Here is a 25,457-nt window from a genome sequence, read left to right as displayed (position 1 = left end):
TGAGCCAGTCTACGCAGTGCAAGCAAAAACGAGAGGTTGACAAATTCACTTCAGTGTTCCTTAAAGGCCAACTGCAGTCAAATTTTTCTTTGCTCGTGTTTGATCTAAATAAGTAGTTTATGCTCTTGCAATCACTGTGGCGAAATCCTAAGCCTCGTAAGCACAGAGCTTTCTAGGGACCGTTGTTCAAAGTAGCTTCGAGCAGGCGGCATTTGGCCCTGGCGGAGAGTCGCCGAAACAACGTCTGAGTGGCCTGTGATGGAGAATAGGAACCAGTCCAGTGGAGCTCGCGCATCTCCGGCGACTTGCACGGCGCTCTGCTAGGCAAAGGGATTCGTTTGTCGGCGGTTTCTCGGCTACACCACCGTACCATACCACCGTCGGTATCAAATATTTAAAAGTAGCCACATAGCAATAGCCGGCATTTTTTCAACGCAGCAAAGGAGATTGGAAGCCTGCAAACTATACGTGCGCTTGCGATGGTTCTGGAATTGGCAAAACTTTTTAAACTTGAAATAACATTGTTACTCCAAAAACTAGTGTTAAACGCACACTTGCCTGTACATTTGTCATTCCTGTTGCATCCTTCAGAGAAAAAAAAGGATCTTTTGTAAGTTCTTGATCACTTGCACATCCGCATCCAATATATGCCGTTTTTAGGCTGGCCCAACACCCCTTAAACCTCTCCAAAAGTTTGACGACCTAACCAGAGTTGTTCTATGCGTGGGGATGAACATTTCTGCAACTTTTGCCTCACTCGCTCAGTCAACCAAAATCAGCCTTGTTTGTGGTAAAAAATACATGTCCGCACAAACATCAGCCGTCGTCTTCGCAAAGTGCGAAAGCTAATGAAACTGCTCCTCTTCTAAACAATAAAATACTTTTTTTCTAATTCCGAAATAAAGTATTTACTTTTGTAGGGCGTCAGATTCGGTTTACTTGAAAGTAAAATGTTATCAACTGCACATGTAGCTGCTGAAAGTAGAAAACAGCGCTAGTTGGTAACTTTTTTCGTATTTTATAAACTCTATCATCTAGCTGTGGAAGATGGCATATGGTTTCATACCAATTTTACAATTTGCTCCTCAATGAGCAGTGACAGGGAAAATACTTGGCCGATATTCACAAAGCTGCATGTTTGTGCGTAATGACATAGTAAAAATAGTTAGTAATCGACCTCCATTCGTGAACGGTTTGTTCCCTTCATAAAGAGGGATATGATACCCAAGGCGCCGCCTAACTAAAGCTGCTTTTCGATATCATACGAGCTAGTAGCTTTGTAACTCTGGACCCGATTTTTTACTCGTAAGGCCAAGAATGGCTACTCCGGCAGTTAAACTGACGCAAAAATAACTGTTGAGCAGTCTGCTTTATCTGGAATAATAGCAACGCGATGTCGGAATTGCGCCCAGCCCTCTTACCCTGGGTACAAATGTTAGTAAAAAATTCTGTGGAAGTAACATCGCGAAATGCAACACTACCACGCGCGTTTCGAGGCTGCTGTGAGTGACCACTGGCAATGGTGCACCCGTTTCCATTCCATCACCTACGTTACGACCGGCCGCTGGTAATGGCTGCCTTTTGGTTCCGAATATGCCGATCTTCATGAGCTGTTTGTGTCAGGGGCGTTCGCGTTTGAAACGCAGTATTTTGCATTTCGCATTCTTTTTGTATGTATACTGTTAGATGAAATCATTTTTACGTTGTCGAAAATTTGTGTACAGGTGGCACTCTTAACATTCCGACAGGATTTACCACTTCGTGACCCACGGACTTAAATCGTGCACCAGTACGAAAAGTTTTACAAAGGCATATCAATGTTCACAACGGCCTAGTTTGCTTATTTTAGAAGTAAGTCACTTTTGGACTGAAATAAAGGAATAAAACTTGTTTCATGCTCAGTGCCATCTAGTGAACACTAGATAAACCAAAATGTGTTTCTTGTTCATTTTTTATTTCACAAAAGAAGTAATATATATCTAAAAGCAAACTAGGCGGCTAGGTTTGTTTCTGTGGATTTGTTAAACTTCTTGTATTGGTACACGGTGCCTTTTAAACGTGTGAGTCGTGAATTAATAAGTCCCATAGCAATGTGATCGGGTGATTCCCCCTTAAACCTACAAATTTTTGACCTGTAATTAGCCGCCCTGTCAAAAGGAAAAAAAATTTCGTGAACGACGTGCTTCTAAGGGCAAATCATTTCGAAACCGCTAAGTCTGGTACCATTTTTTATACTTATCAACATTGCTGAGCAAAGGTAGGCACACTTGAGGCAAAACATCTGTGCACAACTGGCACCAGGCAGTGTTCTTTTAATTGAAAATACATGTGCTCCTGACTTAAAAGTACAAAAGGCGCTCACCCATCCTAAAAAGTTCCAGTGGATGGCGCACAAGCAGTGTCAGACAGATAGACAATGAACTTTATTGAAGGTCCTGAGGAGCACTCCCGTTGTAATGCGGGAAAATTGAATTGATTTGAGCAAACCTTCGTTGTGTTTGTCGTGGGAGGAGCGAGACTAAAAAGGAATAGTGGGAGATGCGGGCGGAGAGAAAGCAGACTCGTCTTTCGATGACACTGGCAGCCTGGCGAGCAGATACGCGGCCTATTTTTTCACCTCAGCTTTAGTCTGCGATTCATTGGTTCACGCTGCTATGAGAGCCTCCCAGGCATGGGTGTGTACGAGGCAGATCTCCCCTACCCCTTTACTTCGAATCCGCCACTTTGGAGGCATATGTTGGTTAGGCTCAGTCCCCGCTCAGTCTCAGCGCTACCATCTTAATCAAGGGGCCCCAGTTTGGTTGCGACATAGTATTTTCTTATAGTTTAGGATTACGGCTCACATTTTCTCAGGTCTGATAGGGGAGTGCACGGCGTCGTTTTACGTTGCATCAACAAGACATTAGACTGAGAAGTGTGTTTTAGTTATGCCGGGGTGCAAGTCTGGCACAGTTTTATTAGAAAAATTAAGTCTGTTGCATTTAATTTTTCCGGGCAGTCTGTGCAAATGCAGAAGTTGGATGCGTGTACTATAGCATTCGTGTAAGGCAATGCCACGCAACAGAAAAGCGGAACATACAAAGAGAGTTTTCTTCTGAGTCATGCCTTTCAGTCGTGCAGATTGACGCAGACCAGTGCAAAATAACTGGCTGACTTCGCTGTTTCGTACTTCAGTTCCCCTTAAATTTTATCCCAACTCTTGAGAGCAATCTGACACATGCACATTGTGCGATGTGCCAGCATATATATATATCTGTGTCAAACCGGAAAAAAAATACCGGTTCAGTTACGGTTCTGGTTCACACGAAATCATTCCGTTCCAGTTCGACAAAATCACGCACTGAACCGGTTCGCGAACCGGTTCAGGAGATTGAACTGGTTCGCGAACCGGTTCGATGAGTTGAATTATCACTGAAATTAGAAAAAAAAATTTCATAGTTTAATACGGCAGTCAAATCAAAATACAAACAAAAATTCAAAATGCTGCTGTTCCCCAAGGGCAGTGGTACAATTGCAAAGCAAACTTTAAACAATTACGAGATATCAGAAAAACAGATGAAGTGGCGACGACTTACCACCTACTTTCTCGCCCAGACTTTGTGTTGTCCAGCGACTATTCATAAAGCCACCGACAAGAGATATGACGGCGGGATATATTTTCTGCCCTTTCCTTTTTTTGTTGAAATCACAATCGTCGCTATGTAATCGCCCATCACGATAACCTTGAAGCCTTAAATTTAGGCCGGCGTACTGACGCGTTCAAATACCAGTGCTTAATACCAATGGCGCACATTTTTTATATTTGTAACAAAACGGAAAAATCCTACAACAGGCACATAAATACTACCAATGAATTAGATTATTTGTTCACCCTGAATAAGTTTTAGCTGTCACCTTATCGAATTTGTTAGCCGCACTTTTGTTAAAAGTAAGCTTTAGTTTACGCTCAGTCACTGCATTATTGCTCTCACTACTGCAATTCCTTTTGAGATAGCTTTACCGGGTGTGTTCATTACAATCAGTATGTCATTGTACCGCCTGACCCCCGGCCATCGTTCAGTGTGCTACATTGCGGAATTTTATAACAGATTATGCTGCTACAAAATGAAAGAGAAATTGGACGCGCGGAGCATGAGATGGTACTTTTTTGGGTAGACGCTCTTTAATTCGTCCACAGCAGTACTCCCCTCCAGAACGAGTAGCAGTAGAAGTAATTTAGCGAGTTGGGCAGTCAGTACAAGTGCACCTTCGAAAAAAAGCAGATGTGAAATAGACAAAACTGCAAAACAAGCAGAAAAGATGATCGCTGGGCGAATGGGACAGTGTGACGTACCGGCCTGCCTTCCTGCACGTGTCATCTGCTTTATTACTGTTTCTGCTTCCAAGACAAGGTCGAGGGCTGCAGTTTCTTGCCAAGGGTTTAAGAGCGCACCTTAACAGTTTTCCCTGACATATCTGTTGTTATTTGTATCTGTAAAAAATGGAACTTGTCCACTGTACTGTCCTCAAAAACTGACCACGGAACTCACTTCCTCTGCATTGATGACACGTTTGGTTGTGAAAGGCAGGGAAAAAAAGTGTAGAGCAATATCCACGTTTTGGTTCTTTTTTTTTTACTTATTCCGTTCTAATTACTTTTTGTGTAATATTTTAAAACAAAGTGATTCGCCTTTTCTTTTTTGTTGTTTTCGGTTTAAACACATTTAGAAAAAAACTGGTGCATTTGATGTCCCGTGCTATATCCCTGCTCCCAGGCGCAGCTTATCTTGCAGGCCGGCCGACTTATTTTAACCAGCTGGTGATATTAAACGTGGATCAAAATCTCGATACACGGACGTTCTCGGTTTCCATTTACTTCAAAAAAACGGTCATGGGGAAGGGAGATAAGGCCACCTGTGGTCAGCAGCAAACGGCTTAGCCACTGAGCAGCTCCTGCGGTCACGCTTATCAAGTATTAACAATTTGCAGGTGTCGGACCTTTTAAAAAAATTACGAAATGCAAAAAGTTTGCACACATCGGGTGTGGGCTTTCGCTGTTGCGCAGTGGAGCACTCCTGCAGCCTGATTGCTCCAATAAAGTCGCAGCTAGGGAAGGGTAAAGTCGTTTTATATCCCCTGCAAGCTGCCAAGAATGACATTTCATTTGGTCAGCTTGCACTACACTCGCGCTTCCAGCAGCAACAGACCATTGCTACATTGGTGCTCATTCATTTCCCCTATTGTTACATAGAGCGTGATAGTGTTCAATTGTCTGGAGGGGAAAGTGCGTGAGCAGGTACAAAGTTGATGGTACGTGAAAGAAAAAAAGGCCTGAATTGCATTGACTGTGCAATATCAACAACGGAGGGTCGAACCGTTTCGGCATGAACCGGTAACCGTTATTTCTTTTTTCGGTCCAGTTCCGGTTTCAGTTCAGCGTGCTCAAAAAATAATGGTCCGGGTTCGGGTTTAGTTCCGGCAAAAATACTAGTTCAGTTCAGTTAAAAAGGAAAAATGGGTGCAGTAAAATTGATAACAGGGACCGCTTTCAAGAATGAAGGACGGTCCCTGTCGTAAACATCTAATTAAAGTCATGTTGTTATTGCACCCATTTTTGCTATATATATTAATGTATATATACAGTACCGTAAAAACCCGCGTATAATACGGACCCGCATATAATACGAGTTGTAATTCGGGAACAGCAAAATCAGAAAAAAAGTTTTCATCCGCATATAATGTGAGGTAAAGAGCACAGAAAACATTTATTTGCACTGCAGTTACCATTCAGTCATTGTCAGTTTTCACTGGCACTGTCTTCCGATGTCCGTTCAGTCATCATCAGGTTCGCTGCTGCTGTCTCCTGAAGTTGCCTTGTCGGAAATCTCTTCCCACAGAAAGTGGTCCTCAGTGCCGTCAAGGGCGTTCGAGATGCCGCATTTCTTAAAAGAGCTACCGACGAGCTCCTTTGGGATGCTGGCCCACGCATCCGCGATCCAGCCACAAAGCACCGCTGGACAAACCCGCGTCAGCCATTCGGTAGCTGTCACTTACGGGTCTCCTGACCTCATCCACTCTTGGTAGCAGGACCTGATGCAGTCTTTGAAAGGCTTGTTGATGCAAACGTCTAGTGGTTGCAGCTGGGATGTCATTCCTCCTGGAATGACAATGAGTTGGGTGCGGGGTTCGCGCAACAACTTCTTCACAGAATCGGCCAGGTGCCAGCGAAAGGCGTCCAACACGAGCACTGGCGGGAATCCACAACAGTGCTCGAGGCTGCCGACACCACACAGACTTTATCCAGTCAAGCACCAGTTGCTTTCTCCACCCACAAATGCTGTCTTCGGTGACGCCGAACTGCCGTCCTGCGGTGCACAAATAACTTTTCTTTTAATTGCAGCCGAATACTGTTTTCGTGCACCCGACATCGTGATAGACTTGCGGTGAACGTGCGGAGATCCTTCGCGTGGTCAAAACAATTAAAATGGCGCCGGCTGAGAGAAGCAGCAGCCAGCTAACGCCACCGCAAGATGGCGCACCCTCCACTGAAACCGAAAGTCAAATTTTCGGTTGAAAACTTTGGGATCCACATATACAATACGAGGCACAAATTTTACATAGTAAAATTTGGAAAAAAACCTCATTATATACGTGGGTTTTTAGGGTAATTTCTTGTTAACTCAAAGTAATCTGCCAAAGTTTTGAGATAAGCGGAGTTTCAATTAAGGGGGGGGGGGCAAATACATGGCACCTATGGGAGGCACAGGAAAGAAAAATTTCAACTTAAACCGATATTTTGAGATATCCATTCGAGTTACAGGAAATGAAAACAGTGCAAAGTCAAAATAATTGATTGAATGATTGAGTGAGTGTAGGGTTTAGCGCGCCGACGCAACGCAGGTGATGAGGTGCTCCGTAGTGAAGGGCTCCGGATTAATTTTGACCACCTGAGGATCTTTAACGTATGCCGAAATCTCGTACACACGGGCGTTCTTGCTTTTCGCCTCCATCAGGAAAGCAGCCGCCGCAGCCGGGTATTGAACCCGCGACCTCGTTCTCAGCAGCGCAATGCCTTAGCCACTGAGCCACCGCGGCGGGTTCAAGAATCAAAATAATTGTTTGAGTGCTTGTGTTTGTCTGGTGGACGCAGTATTACGTATTTTGTGCCACATTGAACCTGAATTGCAATGGTCTGATAGTATGGCTGAAAAGCTTATAATCATCATTTAAAGATGGGAGGTAAAATTTCTTAAATCACAAACTAGGATTTTGATTCTTTTTATCGTGAATAAGCATTCTTTTTTAGCCCTAACATCCATTTAAAGTACAGAAAAGAGTTATTGTTTATTTTTGGTGGTTAGTATATGTAGAAATATGCGTTAATATTGCTAGTCATGCCAGCAATGATGAGGAAATAATAAAATGCTGAAAAAAGACATTCTGCCAAAGGTACGCCCTGTGCAATGAACGAGGGTAAATTTAATGTGATGAATATTAAGAAAGCAGTGATACTAAAGCAAAGAAATGCCTGTTTTGACGGTATTGTTTTCGCAATATGAGCTGCAAAATAAAGAAATATATTTTGCATCAATTTCTTTTATCGTGGTTCATTGGACACTTCTGCGTCAAATAATTACACCAAGTTTAATTTCAAATTAATAATTCAGAAGAGTTATCGATGTTTGTATAACAGGAGGTGTGGTGAAATCTTGTTTCAAGAAAAATGTGAATAAAAGTTTCAAAGCACTTAAAAGTGCAAAAACAATAGGTAAAAGTGAAATATTCACCGTAATTATAAATTGGGCTTTTGTTTATGGTTGGTCCAGGGCTTAGAATTGAGGAGACCATTACATTATTTTACTTCAAGAAGATGCAAAATGTATGCGGTCTTTTTCTTGCACCATGTAACAGATTTGAAAGGCACAGTGATGAAACTTGCTTGCAAGGATAGCGTTGCTGAAGGCCATGGTTACCAAGTCATTCTCTCATTTAAATCAAAATAAGCTTTGCCCATATCTTTTGCCTGCAGGTGGTTGTGCAGATTCCCAGAGCTCCGTTGAGGATTCTGTGTCAGCAGGTAGGAAAAAAAACCGCAAGATGGGTTTCCTCGACATTGTTTTGGAAATGTGGCCCCTAGATTGCATGAAGATGATCTCTTCCCATAAACATATTCTTCAGCTGTTTCTCTTTCTCGCAGGTGATTGTACGGATTCCGATAGCATCGTTAAGGATTCTTCAATTGCAGGTACGAATAAAAGCACCACATGATTGATTTCTTCAACATTCCTTGCAAATTTGGCACTAGATAGTAAGAAGATGATCGCTTTTCGCCGTGAGCATCTGTTACACTTATTTCTTTTCCTTACAGATGAATGTACAGATTTCGAAGGTTCCGAAGAGCATTCTTCACCTGCAGGTACAAACAAAAGCACCGCAAAATTGGTTTTATTTTAAATATAGCATTAACATTCGAACCTCGTTATAGTGAATTAGTATTGGGACAGCAAAATATTTCGTTACAACCGATATTTGTTATAATAGTAGAGGTAAAAATCTGCTATAATGAACCGACAATCTGGCTCGGGCAAAAATATTTGATACAAAAATGCATTTTAAAGCTTCGAACCCACTATAAACATTGTAGCCCTTACCTTTCGCCTTGTTGCTTCTCAAGCTCAATGAACCAGAACGTGAGTGCATGAAATTACAACAGAATAAAGTTCACTGGAGAAAACAGGCGTGCATCCTTATTTATTTGATGAAGGCTGTTATCTTCATCTCGTCGCTACTCAAAGCACTGAGCATATTGTAGTTTTCCACAGTGTCCACGAAGTTCAGACTACGGGGGCTTTTTCAAGTAGCTTTCAGCCTCCTGCTCAAATATTTCTTCGTTATATCCAATATTGCGGGTGGCTCTCACGGTTTGTTTCGTTATAAAAGAATAAGTGCCATTGAAGTAAAGCGTGACGAACCAAAGTTTGTATTTAGTTTGCTATAACCGATAATTCCCTACATCAGTGCTCGTTAGAATGAGGTTCAACGGTTCATGACATTAAGATGATCTTTCTTGCCGTAGACATCCGTTGCACTTGTCTCTTTTGCCTGCAGATGATTCTAGAGATTCTGAGAGCTCCGATGAGGATTCTACATCACCAGGTATGAACAAAAACACATGATTTGTTTTCTCAACATCCCTTTTAAATTTGGCATTAGGTGACATGAAAGTAATCTCTTCTCTGATATGTAAGCAGTTGCAAAAAGTGAGGGTGTCGAACCGGAATCGAACCGGTATTTTTTGCCGGGACTGAACCCGAACCTGAACCGTTATTTTTGGGCCCGCTTAACCTGAACCGGAACTTGACTGAAAAAAGAAATAAAGGTTACCGATCCAAGACAAAATGGTTCGACCATCTGATGTTGATAACATGTGGGTAGTGTCATTGGGGGCTTTTCTTCTTTCACGTACCACCAACTTCGCAATCTCTTGCACACTTTTCCCCTTCAGGTCTTTCAAAACACTCTAAACACTCTCTTCTTGGTCACATATGTGCGGGGATGGCACTCCATAATTGAATTTGTGTGGCTGCTGGTCGTGCAAGAAGGGTGAAAGGGTGGGCAAAAGAAATGTCGCACCTCCCAGCCTGCAGGAGATATCAAAAACGGACTTTGTCGCTGGAACTGTGCAGGTGCGATCAGGTCGCAAGGTTGTTGAAGGCTCTGCGACCAGGACAAGGCTTAAACCGTAAATGTTTCACTGGTAGCATTTGTGGCAATGAACACAACAGCGCAAACAGGAGGAAAGAGGCACATAATTGCGCTGAGGAGCAACCGTGTGTTTTTATTTGTTCTGGGCATCAACATTGTACAAGCGAGTTGCCAAACGGGGGCGGCAGGAGTGAATTTCTATGATGCTAGTCAATGCAAAATTTCGACTGTCAATTGGAAGTTCGAGAGGTTGTACATATATTGAAAAATTAGACGTGGGCCCAGACTTTGGAGTTCACTGATTATCACTAGAGTCTTTTGCATAATGGTCTCGTTGTGCAGGAAATACTGCTTTTCACAGGTGGTTGTGTTGTTTTGCATGTGGGTGCGTGGGTGTGTACGTGTGCTTTACATGGAAGCGATTGGCTTGGGACGCTAAGTGGACTTTAAAGACAAAGCCAAACCTTGCATAACTTTGTAAAAAAAACTAGCCTTTGTTAATTCGCACAACTTCGTTTTGGCCTCAAAGACATTGTTTTTACAAGAAAAGATAAGAAGCATAAATAAATTTTGAAATTTTCTGACTATGGGACAAACGTCTGCAGTGACATAATAGGAGAAATATCCAAAACAGATTTAGCAGTGTCCTACCTCCTTGTTAGCATTGAAGAGGTGCAATAAAGCAGAAGAAGATGCACCAATAAATCCCAGTCATGTCTCTTGGTGGTGGCTTTATATAGTCCCTAGGCCGACGTAAGGGCTGGGGGAAAAATGGATGCAGTCCAATCCCACTACAACGAAATTGATGGGACGGGCGAAAAATTCGTTGTGGAAATTCGCTGAGGCGAAATCTGCCCCAACACATCATGGAGGGGAAAAAAATAGCCTCGTTTATTTCCGCATCATTGGCAGCATAATGCAGTTTTTAGAAAAACGATTGATGCGCAATTGTGCCATGTTTATTCGGATAACAAACATATATTTACCTGCACGTAAAGAGCAGTTAAGGCCCAACCACATGCACGCGTAAAATCGACGTACTCGCGCAACGACGTACGCCTGCGCCAACATACGCCGCTGCCTTTACGCCGACCGACGGCGTCGGAGAGGGCGAGAAACCTCATATCGCCGCAACGCGCGCGTAAACCAATGCGCCGCGCTGTGTGGCTTGACTACTCTGTACTCAGCTTTGTGGTGACCAGTTCAACTGCATTTTAACTCAAATGGAACAAATAATGCCTATTCTTACAAAATTACGTATATTTAATGCAGAAACAACTAAAACAGTTCTTGGGAGATTAAAAAACGTTAAGAATTCGTATGCATACTTGTCAGGCACAAAACCCTCCGCTACATTTGGCGTAAGCTGCTTGCTTCCATAATTGCTCGTTGCTTCGCGTGTTTTGTCCGGTTGATTGGTCTCCTTATTTTACAAATAACTTCATTTTATTGCATAATTAATAGTGAAGTTAGCTTAATTATCAATTCACTGACTTGTTATGTGACCTGACAGCCGATAACATCACCGCCAGAGGTTTACGTCAACACCGTGCGCCCGAAAGTTTGCGTCGATGTCTGGCGGGCTCTGACTTGGGCGTAACAAGTGCGTAGCAATGCATTCGGCCTACGCCAGAGTACGCCGGTTCTTTACGCGCTTACGCCGGTTTACGTCGTTGCGCGAGTACGCCGTTTTTACGCGTGCATGTGGTTGGGCCTTTACAGGTGGGGGGTTGAAGAAATGCAGTCGCAAAGCATATTGCTGCATAACAAGGCATATCTATCGAGCTGATTGCTTGCAGATAGCTGCTCAACAGTCAGAAGCCCTCCCACCGCGCTTGTGGCAGGCAGGAAAGGTGCCGTTATCTTATCTTTTGACTAGGTGCGGTTGCAACTGACCCTGGCAGGCAGGCCGCGCGCGCTCGTGACTAAGATGGGATGACGCGGGTTTAAGACTAAACACGAAACCATTATTTTTTGTTTTTTGACTTTGAAGAGCTGTAAGGAAAACTGCACTGACAGCTGCTCACAATGCATAAATGACGGCCCCGCACCAGCAGCAGAGCACATTCACGTGATTTCAATAGGATACGGATTGGCTGCAGCTCCGGCTTAACTAACCGGGGCTGCGCCTCATGTAAAGACGGCCAGCCACATCGTTATCACCAGCAAACAGTGGCATCCATCTATTTGTTTTCAATTATGTGCGGTAGCGTGGGCGCACAGCGCACATTTTAGGCGAAACCAGAGTCCTTCAATGCCTTTGTGGTCATGAAACTTCGCCGTCACGCTATGGGAGAGCTTCGTACGCTGCCCAGGGAGGCCGCGCTGCGGCGGTTGTGTTGATCGGAGGGCAGCCGGGGACGTGGTCAGAGCGCGTTTGGCAGGGAACGGGCCACGGAGTAAGATAAAACAGACGCTCACCACCTTATCAGCAGTGCGCTTTTCGCTTTACGTATCCTGGGCCGCTCAAATCGACTTATCATTTTGTGAGTGGCGAAAAACTTTGGTGCGAACGGGCATGCTGCTACTGCGTTCCTGACTGCCCTTCTGGCCTGGCTACAGAGCTGCGGCGGCCGCGCCCGATGCCCTCCTCCGATCTAGGGTGGCACCCCTCGCGGTCGCCTTTGTCCCCGTACAAAACTTGGCGGGGAGTTTCATGACCAGAGAAGCATCAGCGAAAATTTTGTTGAAGCGAAACCAAGCCAGAGAAACGGTCTATGGCTGGCTGACGGGGAATTGGAAATATTTTGTTGAAGCGGAAATTTCGTTGAAGCGGACTTCATTGTAGCGGGATTAGACTGTAGTCCGTTTTCTCTGATATTGGCCTAATCGTTTAAAGTTAACCTTAAAATGGCACCACTTTTATTATGAGAAAGGACTACTGTGAATGAAGAAAAGATGTACTGGATTTTCACAGCGGAGCTGTTGAGCAAGTCATTTGTGTATCGTGTTCGCAGTTATAAATACCAAGAAAAGGCCGAGCGCTCGTGCACGCCTGCCTCGATTGTACGTTTGTCAAGCTAAGCCTGCGATTGCCCAATATTGGCGAAGAAAAGAAATCTCCAGCGTTCACCACGTGCCTCAAGCGCACGTTCGTCAAGACAAGCATACCCACTCAAAGGGACCCTGCAACACTCTTTGAGCAGTGCAAGTAAACCTGTGCGACGCTTAGATTACCGTATTTTCCGGTGTAAAGGTCGCAGTTTTTTTTTGAAATTTTCGTTGGTGCGTCTTATCCACCAGTGCGACTTATGTATGGAAGATATCCGGTTCGTGGCGGCCGCGCGTGGGCAGCACACGTTAGGAGACACAGCTCTATGGTCAAAATGAATCCGAAGCCTACCGCTGCTGTGTTTCTCATAGCCAAATGTCGCTTCAGGACCTTAAAGCAAAGAATTAGCAGTTAATTCCAGTCGAAAACAATGATAATGGCCCGCAACCACCGCGCGCCACTTTCTGCCGTGCGCAGTAACTACAGTTCAGAATAAATTCAAAGTAATATCAAACTGGGTAGCAAACATAAAATGCAGCTTATAAATTATCCCAGAGAGTTACTCTCAGGGGTGAGACAGCTGCGCATATTGCGCAGTTTTGATACAATTTCGTTTACCTGCGCCAGGCTGCTCCAAAAGCTTGAAAATTGCAAAAATTGCGCCAAACTGCTCCGAAAGAGTATGAAAGCCAAGGATTTTAACGCTCCCGTCAATTTCAGTGGGGGAAAATGCTTACTGACGGCATAATTTTCCAGCACCTTCAAAGTGATGCTGTTTGTAAAGGTTTAATTGATCGATCATTCAATAAAAAACCCGCATAAAATTGTCCGCGGAATAGTTTTTTCGAAAGTCGCAATGTCGGGCTGCACATGTTATATTATGCTAATTTTTAAAGTTTTCCCATATAAAGTTTTCACAAACTACTTGTGCAAGTCGATTTTAAAACAGCAATTTTGGGAGCGCCGCATCTCCAGAACGACATTACTGGGCGCCGCCATCTTGGTGCGGTGAAGATTGGAAAACATGGCCGCTGGGCGAAGCAGTTTCTCGTGGTTCAGGCAGAGTGCTCTTCGCCGATTTCTGCCGCGGTTTTAGTTATGGGGGTGGCCGGGTTTACATGTAGTCGTTTGACCTATTGCGGGAAGTTACGCGACTCGAAAGACGGGGGTTCATCAAAAACGGGGTACCCGCGATATCGCCGTGTTTCGGCCTGAGTGCGAGGCGCGGTGCGTGCTTGAAGTGAAATTTGGGACTCATTGCGGCGTTATAAAACGCCGAGTTGCTGCTATTGACAGTGAGTTTGCGAGCGGCGGGAGTGGGACGATGGACACTGCAGAAGTGGCGGCGCGCGGGTTGCATCACCGCCAAATGTTCAAGCAGTGTCCGATAGCGGGACGGGCTATTATCGCACACTAGTAATAACGGTTCATCTATCTGAATTGAAATTTAATGCCAAAAGAAATTTCATGCCAAAACATACCAATAGTCTAATTACGATCGTAGTGAACGCCCACCTTGGGGCTTGAAATGGGAGGGCTGGTGGGGTGTGACGACTGTCACCTAGTTTTGCGCAACTTTTGCCGTGGCTCTCAGTTGTGCGTAACGCCGAGTCTGGGATTACAAAAATAACAACTTCGGCATTCACGGGATAATAAAAATTCCTTAAAATTGCTTAGTTTTTCAATTCGATATTTTCAACGGAATTCCGCGTTATCTATGCATAGAGCCCAATTAATGTAAAAATGGTTTGAAAAAGGTAGTGTAGTTCGTTCCTTGTGATACTCAGATAGAAAAAACTTTATTGAAAGGCTGTTTCAGTGTTATGTACGTTCAAAACCGATTAAAAAGCGCACTCCCCCATTTGATTTTTTAGGCTCTTAAGGTGACAATAAATGTCGTTCTTCTGCTCCAAATCAAGGTTCTTCTCCAAAATCGAAATTTCGCTGCTCCAAAAGCTGCTCCCAAATCTGGTTCAGCTGTCTCACCCCTGTACTCTGAAAGAGGTAAATGTGCTGCTAATTTTTAAAATGACAGCTTGCTGATAAGTTTCGATTTTCAGGCCGCTTCCGGTCGCGTCACTTTCGTCAACCATGACACCTTTACTGCTCTGATTTACGACTGCATGCAAGAGACGCGCAACGTTTGGAGAGGTGGCCAAATGGGTCTCCTACTCTTGGGATTCCATTTCTTCCAGTTGTAGCCGGGTTCATAAATGATCCGTTCCGCGAGTGGTGACGATGTTGGCGAAGAAGATATCAGTGAGTCGGAGGGTGATAGCGATGTGCTGGCGGAACTCCCACTTGAAGCTGCTGAATTGTTTGCTGGCTAGTCGGAGGAAGAAGACTTCGATGGTTTTATCTAACGCCGTTTGTAAGTACATGCAATCTGTGTGTATCAATAAACCATTTTTGAGAACTTTGTTCTGTCAAGACTTTGGACGGGAGATACACGTGTCTAGCCCTCCTCACTGGGCGATGCGTTGATAGGCGGCGGCTGTCGCAACCATGTACTTTCGCCGCTCTTTCTAACGATCTGATTCACTGTGAGTTCACCTAATTAACAAGTGCGTCTTGTACACCGGTGCGTCTGATACACCGGTCCGACTTATATACGTTTTTTTCGAAAAAACTGTCATTTTGAGGGGGGTGTGACTTATACAAAGGTGCGACTTATAGACCGGAAAATACCGTACACTACCAGGAATACCTGAGCCAAATATTACACGTGCACGTGAAGCGGTGAGCGTGCAAATCGATGTGAAAGACGCGGAAAAACCAACCGCTCTCTCTTCAGTTGACCTCATTATGCAACCCCTGGCATGGCCTAATGGACGTCACATAGGCCATGGCTGCCCGATCGGCAGTCACTGGCATAGGTCGGCGTACTCACTCGTGAGTACACTCATTTGTACTCAAACTCACGAGTGAGTACGATGATGAGTGATCACACCCAGAAAAAAACAGTGAGTACGATGACGAGTGAGTACAGGGGTAAGTCCACTACTCGTGAGTACTGTACTCATGAGTACACTACTCATGAGTATGAGTACTCATGAGTACAGTAATCATGAGTATGAGTACTCATGAGTTTGAGTACTAATGAGTATCAGTACTCAAGAGTACACAGTACTCATGAGTACACAGCACTCATGAGTACAATACTCATGAATACTGTGTAATTATGAGTACTGTGTATTCATGAGTATATGCACTCCTGAGTACAGTGGTGCAAACAAGTTTTATCACGAGCTCGAGTCCGGACGCGCGTGTACGAGTCGCAAACATTTAGCGGTGCCACTGTGCAGCTTAACTGTCAAGGATGGTAAAATTAGGCAACGAAAACTGCACCTCCCTCCTTTCCCGGTCCCTGTTTGGTTGCTGTAAGCGTTTTTCGGCGGTCGCTCGCAAAGGGGTCACGGTGAAGAGGGAAAAAGGAGGGGGTGAGGGCCCGGCGGAGGGGGTGAGGGCCCGGTGGGAAACGCGGCCGCAGTTGCTCTTCTCTGATGGGACTTGTTGACTGCCGCAGTTATTTTTGTTGCCGCGGCCTGTGAACGCGTGGCGGCTTCATTGCGCTTGCTCCCTTCCAATTGTTTTAGGGGAGAGGCGGTGGAGGCTGCTAACAACGCACAAACTAGGTGTACTGAAGTCCCTCTTTTTCGGTCTTCAGAAGTTTCCGTAGACGCATGTCACGCTGTGTAGTCGTTTCGTGAGCCGAACCGCTCATTTCAACAGTCGCAGTTAATTTACGTAAGTCGCGTCAAACCGACTGCGTGGTTTGTAACGTTCGCTGTGCGTATTCAAGCGACAGTTTGGCTGATGTACGTGCGCCCATATGGTTTTATTAGGTTCCCGTTTTGAAACATTTTGCTCAGGTTCGCTAGTAATGTGATCTCGTGTAGTTCCATTTACAAGTGAGCATATAGCCCCACCGTGCACTACGGCGTGCAGGCGCGGCGGTGGGATTTGCCACAGCAATGGAAATAAAATATCCGAGTACACCTAAGCACGTTTGTGAGTTGTGAATCGGACATCATAATATCCAGTTCAACGCGTGCGGCTCCTTGTTTAGCTTCGCATATTTCGTCGAAGAGCTCTGTCCTCTTGCCGCTGGAGGAGTGTTTTGCTTTCGAATGGCTTTACTTTCGAGTGGCAACCCGATTCGCCGCTTCTCGTTTATGCCACTGTGTAATGAGGGCGCTGACGATGATGGTGAATTTCGGTGGTTGTTATTCCCCTACCTTCACTACTGTTTACTGGCGGGGCGACCACCCCTCGCTTGCAACTATACCGCCGAGTTTAAGCTCGCACTGTGCGAGGCCTCGTGAAGGAATTGTTTTGAATTGATGAACGCCAACGCCAGACGCCGGGATTGTCGCTTAAGCTCGCATCTTGGAACGTCTGGTAAAACATGTGGATTGCACATAACGACGTCACCGCACTTTTTGATTGATCGCTGTCAGCTTCATCCGCGTTGCTCGAGATAAGAGCTGCAGATTTCCACTGTGCAAACAACCCACCAACACGGCAGTACAGTGACGTCAGTGCAAGCTATCACGCCTCCGAAAAACGCGTCTACAAACTTTGTTCTCGAGTACACAAAGCACGGCAGAGCAGTTCTACGCTGCTGTAACGGCTGCCAAGTACCGGCACCAACTGGGTGCCCTGCGCCCCCCCCCCCCCCCCGAACACACACACACACACACTGTTGGAACTGGGCCATTCTAGCTCAGTCACCACTGTTCGATTCACTTCACTTTATTTCCTTAAAGACCCCACTGGGGGGTGTTACATAAGGGGCGCGTTGTACAACATAGATACAAAAGCCACAGGTTAACAATACAGATGCATAGATGTTGCGACGTTGCCCTGCTCAGTCTGCCATCGACGCGGCGCAGAGGAGAGCGATGAAGTTGTCGAGCCGACGGTGATTTTAAGCTGCATTCATATACAATATATACAAAGGTAGCAAGAGCGTTACATGGCTCGCACAAAGGCACTTCTCAACTCAGTGCCTCCGATGAAATGCCGCGGCACAGCCGCTGCTTCAGGGCTGGTTTTATACCCCCGGGGTTCCGCCGCAGCCGCGTGCAGTTCGAATATTTCCAATCAGGACTATCACTGGCCGCAGTTTGAATCCGGCGAATGCAGGCGAAGTGATTGCGTCAGCCGAGCCACGAATGGGAAAGCGGAGGCGACTCAGCGGCGCCGTCTCCAGAGTCTACTCGTCGCTGCGTGTCTTTTGCGGGCCGGTCGTCCCAAGCATGATTTGGTGCAGCCGTCTCGATGGGAAAAGGAGAGTAGACTCGGCGGCGCCGTGTGCCGCCAGTTGCGGCACGTCTGCCGCGGTCTGGCTGACCGAGGCGCGAATCGGGCCCACTGTCGGCGCGTCACCAGGTGCAGCAAATTTGTGTCGGGTGCTTTGGGTAACCGCACACACACGCATAGAAAAATTAGTAAGAGCAGACCCGTGTGGGTTTTGGCCTAGCTGTTAACGGAAATAGACACAACGACGCGTAGCGCCCGTCCTGTCCCTTTTTCGCGGCGGGACCTCCCTCTTTGGCTTTTCGCGCGCTAGCCGGTTTTCGTCTTTCTGTTTATCTCTTACTTTGCGGACTGGCGGCGGTTGCGAGGGGTACGGTTGCGCAATGTTCGCAGAATTCGTAACAGCGGCGGCAGCGTCTCTTTCCAGATGGTTTTAAAGACGATAGTCTTTCTTTGGCCACTTGAGCGCGACAGTGTTGGCCTGTCAGTCTGTCTGTCTGTGTCCGTCATAAAAATAATTCATGATTGCAACCTAATATCACGCCCCGCTGTACACATGGGAGCTACTGGGGTCGCCGTTAAGTAGCTTCATGTACATAATGCGCCCTCTCTACAACTGGCCAACTGCCCCGCGATTCAGCCCGCGATTCAAAACGCGAGTGCGTACGTCCCGTTTCTCTCCCGTGTACGTGCCTTCGCGCAGTGGGAAGCCCTACGACAATGCACCGTGTAAGACGTTTTCTTCTCGGGCTCCTCTGTCCTGATGTATATGTAATCTCAGTATTTCTAATTAGTTAGGCATTTTATTTTTTTCTGTTTAGCCTTTCATTCGAGCCACGACCTAGCTAAGATGTTGCAGTCGACAGGATCATGATTTAAGGCCACGGGAGGACGAACGGACGAACAACCTGGACGGACCGCACCACGACTACGAGAGTGCAGCACGCAGACATGGGGCACCGACGCACTATACGCCAGCGGTGGTCGACACAGTGCTGACTTCAACGGAACGCTACGTCCTATGCTCTACGAAGAAACAGCAGTTCGTGAGCGCACTACGATTACGAGGGCTACCCTGCTCTGGCCGTGAGGACGACATCATCTTGCGTCTTCTAGAGGACAACGAAGAACGTCGCCATCTCCTTAAACGAGCGAATGTGCCAACGCTACTTCAGGCTGCCTCCGACAACAAATGGCAGAGGACCCTGCAAGCGGCGCTGTTTGAGAGCAGAAGGCTGCGTGATGAACGAGAAAGTTTTCTGAGATAACTGGCGAGAGTCGGCCGCCTGTTTTCCACGGTGCCTGGACTGCACGAGATCCGAGCACAGGCAGAATGCACGACGGCACGCACATGAACGAGACGACGCATGCAAAATTGGGATTGCGTGCTCACCGGACCTTTCCCAGGTAATCGCCACGATTACGGAGACGCATCGAAGGTCAGTGCATTTCTGGCGAGATCACGAACACACGTTGCTCTGCTACATCGCCCACCAGCTACATCGCCCACGCGCAGGTCATTCCAGCAACGAGCAACGAGACTCGCAACGTACGCAGCGCGCACGAGCCAGAAGGCACCACGTTCCTGGCACCCGTTCTTCCGCTACAGACGTATACGAACGGAACGCTGAGAGCACGGAACGCAACGGAGCCGGTACGTACATTTTCCGCACGTGCTGTCCCGGCGCGGGTCCACGCAACCAACGACATCGCATCCGGATTGGTAGATATGGCCACGACAAGCGAGCAAGACGCACGCCGCCCGAAATGCACTATACGTGGCGAACGACCGCACCACAATTATAGGGGAGTTTCCTAGATAAAACGAGACGCACAGTGCACGAAACGCACCAGAAGTGACGAAAGACATCCAACTTGAACCAGTGGAGCTGACCACGGAGAACGAAATGCACAACGCACGGAACGCCACCAAGCCGCAGCACACACGGAGGAAACTGCTGTTCGCGACATCCTCCGCTCCCACTGCAGGTGCTATCCGGACTGGCCAGCGAATGTTACAACCGCAGAAATCACCTGGCCACAAGCAACCAAAGACCCAGCACACGCGGTTCAACCCTACCGGAAAGTACGAGCTCTCCGACACCGGCTACTCCCGCCCGAGTCCAGCGGACGAACGACATAACACTCGTGCAAGTACGTCCGTCAACGAGCAACGACACGGCCAGCGCATGCGGCATGTCCGAGCCAGAATTAACAAGATCACCGGCACCCGCGCTCCGATCGAGACTCAGACGACAAACACCATTTCGTACAAGAGGACGCAACCGCGAGCAAGCGGACTCGCGATAAACGGATCCTGCTTGTATGGGAGACAGCGATTATAGCATTCTCGAAACAACGGGCAAAAGACGAGGTCTTGAGCGACGACATGGACACGGCAAGAACGGCAACGAATGAACCCCATCCAGACGAAGCATCGAATGCCCTGACGATGAAGTCACGCTTGCGACGCCGAGGAATGTTGGACCGAACGGACGGCACGAACTACGCCCGCTTCCCCACCACAACGGTTTCACTTCCGAAACAACCACGGCGACTGCGAGCACGGAGCCGCAACGACTTTGACCGATCAGCCATGCCACCCTACGAAAACGCCCCGCTACCGCACACTAAACGAAAAGCCAAACGGCTCCCGCACCATACACAACGCACGCGTCAATTCAAGCAACGTCCTCAACGCGCCGAACTATGCCATCCCTACACAGCGCAGCTCGCCACCGGACAAACCAGACGTCTACGCCCCCACATGCATCAAGCACGCGACGAGCTACACGAACACAATCGCCGACGGAAGCGGCGCAACCAACGCAACGCCGTAAACACTGTCAAGTTCAGGTCTGACGAAGTGAATTCCACGGCACACACACAATAAAATCAAGCAGATTTGAAATTCACCGAAACTCAACGAGACGAACACCCTCTTAACGAAGTTTCTAGTATCTGGAACAACAAAAAACAAACGCCAGCATCGAGCACCTGTGAACAAGCGGACAGTGATCTGGATACGAACGACGTCAATCTACGCGAACGCTTCATTGTGCCTGGGGGCAGGCGCATTTCGGATTCAGAGCACGATTAGGATACGTATCAGCGCGCCCGGAAACGAAAACGGACTACAAAAGCTGCCACCCGAAGACACGCAGAAAAACGCAGTTTACGGCCACGGCCGCACCGACAAGCCCCGAGCTCCCCTGAGCCCGACCCGGCCTGAGAACAAGACGAGACGCCAGGCGCAACGCGAGTGCTTACGTTCCGTTTCGCTTTCTCACATGTACAGTGTACTTGCCTTCGCACAGTAAGTCGCCCAACGACAGTGCACCGCATCAGACGTTTTCTTCCTCTGTCCTGATTTATATGTAACCTGTGTTTTTCTAATCAATTAGACAATTCATTTTTTCTACTTAGTCTTTCATTCGAGCTACGACCTAGCTAACAGTGCAGATAAGTTGATTATTCGTGAGTAATACAAATTGAGTACTCATGAGTACTGATTGAGTACTCATGAGTGCAGAATGAGAGTACTCATGAGTGCAGAATGAGTAGTACTCGTGAGTGTAGAATGAGTAGTACTCGCGAGTGCAGAATGAGTAGTACTCATTGAGTACTCATGAGTACAGAGTGAGTACTCATGAATACAGATTCAGTACTCATGAGTACAGATTGAGTACGAATATTCGTGAGGACAAATGAGTGAGTACAAGTGAGTACTCATGAGTACAGATTCAGTACTCATGAGTACAGATTGAGTACGAATATTCGTGAGGACAAATGAGTTTGAGTACAAATGAGTATTTGATGAGTGAGTACGAGTGATTTTGTGACCAGACGAACTTTTTGAGTCTGAGTTTGATTGAGTACAGCGTAAATTAAAAAAAATGTGGTTGAGTTTGAGTGAGTTCTTTCTGTTTTGCCGACCTATGGTCACTGGTCAACTTCGCGGCTAGATTCTCCCATTTCCGTCGTCGTCATCGCTGTGTACGAACCTCTTTTATGCCTGAACCTCTAGGAACAGTTTTGCCGTTTCTTTTGTGTTTTGAGTGCGCGCGGAGTTCGAGTGATGAGCTCAATACTTCCCTTTCAATGGGACCACTCGCTTTTTTTTTGCTACATGTGAAAGAAACTGGTCTCACTCTCGAAACGTGCATACCTTGCTACGCGCTGGGCTTGCAGGGAATCACATCCCAAAACTTGTGTACGTGTAATCCGACCTCAATCTCTGCAAGGCTTTGTCTTATGCACAGTTAAGCATTGACACATTGACACGTCAATGGAAAATTACTCTGACACAGATTGGTGTCAAAATAAAGTGTCGGTTTTTTATAGCATCGTGCACAATTGCCTTTGACTTTTTTTGTAATGTTTATAAGGAAACAAGAAAACATTGTTTTTTTGCCCTCCCCCCTGAAATTTAACGAAAGCTTACACCTGGTCTCTTCTTGCCATAAACATGTGCTTCACTTTTTTTTTTGCTCACAGATGATTGCACTGATTACGAGATCTCTGATGAGGATCCTACGTCTGCAGGTATGAAGCCTAGCTATACTTCACCCTACAAAAGCATTAGATGCTGTTCCTGTAAACTCCTTTGTAATGGCATCTTCTAAAGTTGGCATTGTGTTCTTTTTATTCGTGAAAGAGAGCCAGTGTTCCATTCCAGCCTTCATTCTTCCATTGTAGACGATGTCATGGCATGGTATTGAAATTGGGTGACAAGAATGGCCTCTCAAAGGCCTCAGTCACCTAAAGAGATGTTGAACGGATTTGTAAACATTGAAAGATTGATTACTTGTGCATATTAAAGGAGTACTAACACGAAGATTTTATGTTACACTTGTATTGCTTTTATCGATGTTTAATGGTCTGACAAACCTGAAACAGCACTTCAAATACTTCAGCGTGCGATAGTTAATTACATTGAACGGCCTGAAAATCGTTTGTTTAAAATTCCCGCGCTTTCATCCCGAACGGCGCTTATGACAGGATCCCCGCCTGACCTCACCGCTTTGTGCGGACGTCACCGGCGCCCGCTTGAGAGGTTGTTGCTCCAACTCGCCGCTCGTGGGGCCGCTCGCGTGAAGTGACGTCACGAGTTTTTGATGAGCGCTGTCGCGTCACTTCTTTTGGCTTCACGGGGTGATGTCACGCTGATGTCCATTTGCTGAGTGCCACTCCGCGCACTGCTCTGTCGGTGCAATAAATGAGATCCAGTTGAACTATGTTCTTTGCGTCGCAGGCCGCTCATATTTCAGCCAGGGTATTCTGTTGAGTGAAGGAAGCGTACTGTGAAATAATATTAACGCCGAAAATCGGTGTCAGTGCTCCTTTAAAGTCTGCAGATCGTAGGCCATGTTTTGGCCTTTCTGTGCATGCGTACATGAATTCATTTTGTAAGAAAATTGATTCGAAAGGGCTGTTGCCCTTTTTGCATCCTCCATTTCTGATTTCCAATGATGTTACCTATGACGCACACTTTTTAGAATTGGCTTGATTGCGTGGATTGTTGCAATTCAATTGTAATGATTCTGTGGTGATGATTTGTGGCAGATTTTTTAGCATATCCGATGTGTTGAGTGCAGGTGCTTCACGTTATAGGTGTATTTTCCCTCAAATACAAGGGAAAAGCCTAGCTTTTCAAAATTCAGTCCACTGCAACCAAAGCTTTTGTCCAAGGTTCATTAGCTGCTATAATGAGGTGTATTGGGTGCCATCAGGATGTTCAAGGTAAACAGTGCTGAACCAAAATGAGTGAAACTGTCATTACCCGGGATTTCAGGTCATTTAATTTCCCTTAGTCCGCCCTCCACCATGAGAACCACAATCATCTTGATCAGGGGGTTTTAATAATGGAAAACACTTCTTACAAACCCAATCTTTCATCAATTAGGGACCTGTTTATCTTTCTGACTAAGCAATTGCTGCAAAGTGCATTGTGTTGGCTCTGGGTGTGAACAGTGATAAGGCATGTTACATTTGTCAACAAGAACGTCTTTGCGAAGGGCAAGGTAAATTAATGATGTGTGGGCTTTGTCGAGTCTCAAAAATAATTTTCTTGCCGCCAGAGACATGCATTGCGCTTCTTTCTGTTACTTGCAGGAAGTGGTACAGAATCCAAGAGCTCAGTCAACATTTCTTTGGCATCAGGTATGGAGGAAATTGCACGTTTTATTCTTCGAGGATATTCTAGAAACGAAGTGTCATGCTACATGCTGCTTGAGCAGTTTGGGGCCAGAAATTAGGCTTGTACGAATATTAATATTTTAGTTTGAAGCGAATTCGAAGCCAATAGTCCTTGGGGTCGGATACCCAGGCAGCACAGTACTGTTCGGCCTAACTCAAGCCGGTCTACTTTGGCCGGTGATTTTCTGCCCGGCCTTTCTTCGGCAACCATGTTCGGCCCGTGTCCAAATGTGGGCCTTTTGGCCGTATACGGTCGTATTCTTATTACTGTCCAACGACCAGTGTCCGTCGGTCAGTCGAGCGGCTAACGTTCATATGGCCAGATTCCAGCCGTAGGGCTCCAGCCATCCCAAAGCCACCCGTGTGCGGCCGAAATACGGCCACCGGAGGACAGCCGAGATGCGGTCGTCGGACTCCAGCCGAAATAAAGCTGCCGGAAATTCGGGCGTGCTACGGGCATTGGAGTTCAGCCACAGTACGTTAACTGTACTGAGGCCGGTGGACGACCACTGCATGCAGCGCAAGCAGATCACGCAATCCCGCTGTGCAGCAGCACAAACCCACCATTTTGGGTCCACTGCACCCACATCAAAGTGAGCCCGCGCGCAACCACTAGCCGTCCAGCCTTCAGCGCAGCCTTGCTTAATTATCAGCGTCAGTTTACACCAAAATTAATTTATTCAACAGTGCTCACAAATAGTGGGTCCTTTAATTACTGTGCCTCTTTTACTGTCGAATAAGCAAATATTCATTTCTTAGCAGAGCTGGAATAGATGTATCGTCCAGGTCCTGATATCTTCTGTGGGGCGGCTTACCTGTAATAAACAAGGAAGGAGGGGGGGGGGGAGCAGAAGGCGCATTATTTAGTGGGTTGAATTTCACAAAGATGAAAGTGCCGCTTTAAGGCAATTTCTTTTAAGACAATACTTTCATGCTCTTACTATATCAACTAATTTTACAACAGCTGCTTGACCAGTTTTTTTGTATATAAAACCGGTGCGAATGCCTTTACGAAGCAGTTCGGTGCTCCACAAAACACTCAGCAGCATTCAATATAAGTTCCTTCACACAAAAAGTATGTCCAGTATTTTCCCATTTTTCTTGCAAAGAAATTTTCTACTCCATCAACTTTTCTGATGATCTTTCACAGGGCTCCATCCTAGGAGAGATTAAAGAAGTACTTTCATTTTCAATATATTTTTATGTTGTTTTCACGAGTTACGTGCACACCCCTTAATAGTCCAAAAGAACTTAATTTTCCTCTAAAGTCCTACTACGTTAACAAAATTCTAGACATGTTCCGAATGACGCCCTGCTTCAG

General features: G+C 46.3%; 1 protein-coding gene across 7 annotated transcripts in view; it reads left to right on the top strand.

Annotated features, from left to right (window-relative positions):
* Positions 1–25,457, top strand: part of LOC144149999 (uncharacterized) — an 86,038-nt gene that overhangs the window by 26,576 nt on the left and 34,005 nt on the right. For 6 of the 7 annotated variants that reach the window (XM_077681767.1, XM_077681765.1, XM_077681768.1 and 3 more), the window contains exons 5-10: positions 8,009–8,056; positions 8,177–8,224; positions 8,348–8,395; positions 9,088–9,135; positions 22,436–22,483; positions 24,053–24,100. In XM_077681767.1, coding sequence (XP_077537893.1) covers positions 8,009–8,056; positions 8,177–8,224; positions 8,348–8,395; positions 9,088–9,135; positions 22,436–22,483; positions 24,053–24,100 — 288 coding nt within the window. The remainder of the gene's footprint in view (positions 1–8,008; positions 8,057–8,176; positions 8,225–8,347; positions 8,396–9,087; positions 9,136–22,435; positions 22,484–24,052; positions 24,101–25,457) is intronic. The other variant, XM_077681769.1, reaches the window with a different exon arrangement.

Source organism: Haemaphysalis longicornis, unplaced genomic scaffold (genome assembly GCF_048455015.1).
Source record: "Haemaphysalis longicornis isolate Haplotype H1 unplaced genomic scaffold, Haemaphysalis longicornis Haplotype H1 scaffold_8, whole genome shotgun sequence".
Classification (NCBI taxonomy): Eukaryota; Metazoa; Arthropoda; class Arachnida; order Ixodida; family Ixodidae; genus Haemaphysalis; species Haemaphysalis longicornis.
The sequence above is the reverse complement of the archived record's forward strand: the minus strand, read 5'-3'. Positions and strand labels throughout refer to the sequence as shown.